The sequence below is a fragment of the Mytilus edulis genome, chromosome 2, assembly GCF_963676685.1.
Source record: "Mytilus edulis chromosome 2, xbMytEdul2.2, whole genome shotgun sequence".
Classification (NCBI taxonomy): domain Eukaryota; kingdom Metazoa; phylum Mollusca; class Bivalvia; order Mytilida; family Mytilidae; genus Mytilus; species Mytilus edulis.
In genome coordinates, this window is record NC_092345.1 from 33081506 (window position 1) to 33087505 (window position 6000).

General features: G+C 28.5%; 1 protein-coding gene across 2 annotated transcripts in view; it reads right to left on the reverse strand.

Annotated features, from left to right (window-relative positions):
- LOC139512002 (amyloid-beta precursor protein-like) overlaps positions 1-5290 on the reverse strand; it is a 38465-nt gene extending 33175 nt beyond the window's left edge. Inside the window, exon 1 of one of the 2 annotated variants that reach the window (XM_071299295.1) lies at positions 4585-5290. In XM_071299295.1, the coding sequence (XP_071155396.1) occupies positions 4585-4635 (51 nt within the window). In that variant the 5' untranslated portion in view covers positions 4636-5290. The remainder of the gene's footprint in view (positions 1-4584) is intronic. The other variant, XM_071299294.1, reaches the window with a different exon arrangement.
- Positions 5291-6000: the final 710 nt, after the last annotated feature.

Sequence of the window (6000 nt, forward strand, 5' to 3'; positions counted from 1 at the left end):
TCTTAAGTCTATTACGCATGAATAATAAAAAGGAAAATGTTATATTACGGTGTTCACAAATACACCGACGTATTATTACAAATCAAATTAGCACTAAGTATGTAATGTATGTTTCAACAAGAAACAATATTGACGGGACAGTTTTATGTCTAAATAAATAGAAATAAATCTCCTACAACTGACAAATAATGACAAATATGTAGTAAATGAATAATAACCAGTATATATTGATATAACGTAAATTTCTATCATTACGACAAACATATTAATCTAAATATTCATACTATTTTTAATGTCTTATTAAATACCTACATTTTACTTTCCTTTTATTCGTGTTTGGTTGTGTAAATATTATTCTAAACCGTTTAACATGTAATTTAAGAAAAAATGTCATACAAAATTCGCGTTCATTTTCAATTGAAACTTGACACAATTGTTCTCTTAAATTAAGCGATGCTTTTCACACGCTTTCAATATTTTTTGTTCGTTAGTTAGTTTACCAAAGCGAAGAAACTGGCATTCTTTGAGATTATATTTTGGTGTTGAAAATTTTCTCACTTTTAATTGACCTAGGTATAAAAAAATATGAAATTGGATTAAAAGATTCATATAGTATTTAAAATATCGTTTAAATCTTTGAATAGAAAACTTCTGGTTAAGTTGACTAAAGAGAAGTCATACTATTGTCTGAATCGCTATGTCATCTTGTTAACTGAGATGGGCTTTTCTCAAGTCTCGTACTATTTCAATGGTTCTTGTCAATTTAACACGTACTCGGTACAATTATATTGTTGAATATGATACAAGAATGTATATTACAAACAATGCATATATATATGTGAAAATATTACAGTCGGAGTTAGTTAGTACATTCATAATATTAATATTAACCATATTTTAATTTATTAGCTATTTTCACAATTCAACATATTCGTTTTAATATAATGATGTATCACTGAATAATTATGAGTTCTTAGTATGACTGATTGCATAATTGGAATATCAACTGTCAAAGCCGATTAAATTTTGAACTGTCAACAGCATATAACAGGGCTGAGGTTTTAATAATAACAGTGTAGGTCGTCAACCCCTTTACCCCTACCCCAATAAAGAAGGTGATGCAAGGTTAATTTGGACTCTTAATATAGTATTCTTTATTTGCAAATATAGTATTCTTTATTTGCAAAACAAACAAAAAACAATTTTGGTTATGGCAAATACATAGACAAAACAAACATTATGAAAACTTTATGAACATAGAACATTCTATTGGAAAACAAAGGCTTTTTTTATATACACAAATCCCTTTTTAGGGCACCAATGGCAATTCGAAGGCGAAGTGCTTGCAATTGACGGTCGAGTCACATGTTGACAGTATATAAAGTGCTTGTATATACATATCTTTGATGAAAATAAACAGATCTGTTATCTTAATAATACAGAATGATATGCAGTTTATAAGAAATGAAAATAAACCGTAATCAACAGTATATAATATCTTTAAATGGCTTCATATCGCGGTTTTAAAGAAAACAAGGTCAAGAAGTACAACTTCAGATTGGTAAAAGTGTAATCTAGAAAGATAATTAACTTACTCAAAATATTTTAAGTGGCGAAACGATGAGATTGCACATCAATAATAGGTATGAAATTTGATTAAAATCACTAAAGCTCAGAAATATTTCTGTTGATAATTTATGAAAGAGAAAATTAGATGTAAAAGGGATAACATAATTTATTTATTTCAATTTGAACACTGAACATCTATTTCCGATTTTTAATGGAATACAGTGCATTTTTTATCTAAATTCGTTCAATTTATTGTATCACTACGGTCGATTATTGAAAGCAGATATAACAGTTTATTGAGAGGGGCAAAACATTCAAGAGAAAGCATTTTGTAGAGAATAACACATTTTCAATCAATTCCTCATTTTGTCATTGCCAAATTGCGGATTCAGTACCAACTGATTTACTATACTTTTCAAAGTTTTGAGATGGATGCATAGCAGTGGACTATATGTTTAATTGTTAAGTAAAGATAAAATTCATATAAGTGATAAAAATCAAAATATATATTTCATATTTCTGGTAGTGCCCATTTAAATAATCTACATGATAAAATATGAATTTTTCTTCATTAAAATGTACTTGGCATCTATAATCTATGGCGATAATTGATGAAATAAGTCATTAAAGTCTTCAATTCTATTACCATTCTCTAGTGATAAAGTGAATATTTTGGTAGAAAATAAATCATTTCGTTTCATCTTACCATTATAAATCATGTGAAACGCGCCTGTTTTTGTCATTACCGCTATCATCTTCTTACTTTTGTTATTGGTTTCGTCAACTGACAAATTCTTTCATTATACGTAAATACTACAAACACATTTCTAGTTCGTTCAAGTTGTTCTTACAAGACAAAATACCATTGAACACACACGAAATTCATTTATATGTTATGTCAAAAGGTAAAAACAATCGTACTTTATAACTATTGTGCAAAAAAAAACATATGTAAGACTACACTAACATTTAAAGAACTCGTATAGTACTTATTTCCTTACAAATAACATGTGTTTGTAAAATAACCTCCATTTGCTTCGACCCAGACATCATGTGTTTGTCACATAAGTTTGGTAAGACGTTTATCTAGTCTAAAATATCCTAGAATTTCAATTTTTGAGTCTAAAACAAACTAAAAAAAAACGCGTCAGTTACACATATAAATGATGTTTTCAGTAGGGGCATAACAGCTAAAGGGTATAGCCACAACCCCCTTATATATGTTACGTACCTTTGTCTAAGAAGTTTGTAACCTTAGATTTCAGACGATTTGACATAAACAATATACTGAGCAATTAAAAATGTAATGAGAATTCTCATTTTAATAAAGGCCTTCTGTTTCACATATTGTCCACTGTTTCTCGTAATGTCAAATAATTTAAAAGTTGTCAAATGATCATTAAATCGAATCCTGCATGATATTATATGGGTTTAAGGGTTTCTCTATATTTTCTACTGAAATCAATTATCCTATAAAGTGTTATAGCATATTGTAAAAATCATGAGGGTTTTTCAGGTTAACCATACAAAATGGTGTTCGTAGCTCTATGATCTCTACACACATTTGTTTTTCAACAGTATTATTTGGTACACTATTCTACTCGGTGTTTTTTTTTTTTTTTTTTTTTTTTTTTTATTGATGGCGCTTATATTTGCATATGATGCGAAAATGGGGTGGTCTTAACAGCTACATGTTACTTTTATTATTATGATATAATCAACAACAATTTGATGATTTATTACATGAGAAGGGTTATGCTTTGTGGTAAAGATCTCGGCCTGTTGACACTTAGTCTGCACCAAACCTGACTTCACGTAACAATAAAAATATAATTTGCTTATGATTACCAAGTCATATTCATATAATCTAATCATATTCAAAGACTATACAATAAAAGTATGAATAATAATGATAACAATTGATATGTATGTATATTATATGATCACATTTACTTTCTATCATAATATTAGGAAAATAAAATAACTATATCAATGCATGCATATATAGACTATGATGGATAGTTGTCTCATTGGCAAGCATACCTCATCTCCTTATTTCTATATCGATGTCATTATTTTTTTATTTTTTATTTTAGATTTTTTTTAATTTTTACCAGAAATTTCAGAGTGTCGTTTAAAAATGACATTTTGTTGCATAAACGAAAGAAAAGATGTCAACCTCTGCAGTATTTAAATGACAATTAATCTTCTACTGTATTTCAAATGAAATGTCAATTGAGTCAACAGAAAATGCCAAGTAAATGTTAATCTTTTTTCTATTTATTTTCTCATACATGCATTTGGTTGTTTGGTATTTCTGGTATTGTCTATCATGAATGCAAATATGTGTGTAAGATGCGCCAAAGGTACATTAAAGTTGATCTCTTTGGTTACAGATTGGATTTTAAAAGTGTTGCAAGCAGACATGCTGCCCAGACACTATTTGTTCATTTTGGTATGCTTATCAATTTAATTTATCCCTTAGATAGAGTACAATCAATATATGTGCATGGAATATGATATTACTGGAAAAATTAAAAAGTATGGTTACAAGACATTTAAACTGCAGGTCGATTTTTTATTTAACAAATCACACAAGAATGTCAACTATAGTATAGTCTGTTATATTGATTAAAAGAGGTTTGTGCAAACATGTAAAACACATACTGATAATAATTAGACTTGCTAAGACGAAATCAAATAGATCCTTGTATAGAAACTAAATACTATTATCTTTCAGTTGATTAAAATGGAAGAACTATTATTTTGCACGCAAATACCGACAGCGAAATGCCTAAACATCACGGACCTAGAAATAGTTGAGCATCTAGCATTTATCTAGACATTCAACTAATGTACTTTAAGCATGCATCTAATAGTCATGAAAAAATAAAAAAAAATATTTTCCCCATTATCAACCAATACCAAAATTTATTTGAAATAGTATTTACTATAAAAATATCAAATACAAGTATTATTTTGATTGGAAAATAAAAAATGTAAATTTTACCATACCTTTATCACAGCTAGTAACAATACTGTGGAAATTATCTCTTGAATCATCATAGTTAACAATTAATCCAACATTGTAATGAGAAAATAAACATCCCAAGTTAATTTAAATAAAATTCACATTTTTTTCTTTTTTTTTAAATATCACTTTAAAGTAAAAACATTATAACTTGAAAATGTGCCACTGTTTTAAAGGTTCTGCAACGAAACATCCATCGAAATAAATTTAATTAATCCTTTAAATGCTCCACAACTCGATTTTGTTGCGTGGGACTTCTACATTCAATATACTACTAAATTCGAAAGATATGTGTATCATTGGACAGGTGCAAACGTTTGAAAAAATAAATGAATGATAAAAAAACGGCAAGAGGTCAAAGATCAACCGAAAGAGCACTTCAACCAATCAAATGTCTCGTTGTAATCGGTCACTTCTCCTGTCGTCTGTTAAAATCCCTTCTCTCAATGATAATTAACGTTTCGTTTAAATTAAACGCACAGTTGGTTAAAATGGGTTGGTATTTACAATATATAGGTATTAACACACTGCTACCTATAGCATGTCGACCACCTTAATAACAAACCGATTAAAGCGCCCCATTACTGTCGAAATACGTTGACACGAATAGCTTGATTGATAAGGAAGACACTGCAAACATAATATCATAGGAGCCTTCTTGTAATAGTTTGTTTATTTTTCAATTATGGCATCTTATATTGACTTTTTCTAAAATTATTGATAACACTGAAACATCGTTATCGGGAATGGATAGGGTTAACCTGTGCTAACACTTAATTTGTAATGACAGTTTTTAAATTTTGTCTATGTTTCGTTACTTTTAATTAATATTTTCTGTGTTTTACATTCCACTGCTTTATAAATGAATAAAAATACATCTTTCTGTAATATATACCTGATATTATCGTGGACTTCGTTGGATTTACTCAAAGATAAGCAAGTGAAAGTCATGGACGAGTAAAATGCACTGCAACGTTTGATTAAAATATCAAAGAATGTAAAAAAAAAATATAATTAATTATAGGCTGCTATATGGATAGGTTTTGCTCATTGTTAAATACATTTTGACATAATATAGATTCTGACATTTGATAGACTTGCTATAGTTGCTTACATACATTCACATACTATGGTATCTGGATAGCTCACGGTCTCATTGGCATTCATGCCACATCTCCTTATTTATAAAAAGAAAGGAAGAATGAAACTTATATATGAAAGTTATACAAAGAACTTACATTCTTATACTACCAACATAACAATAAGGGAAGCATGAGGAATGCACATTCAAAATTATTATCAAATTAATTTATAAAAATCGTAAAATATGATGTCATATATTTTTACAGTGTAGCAATACTGATTGTATTCTGCATCTTAAAATTATATTGTTTTTTTGC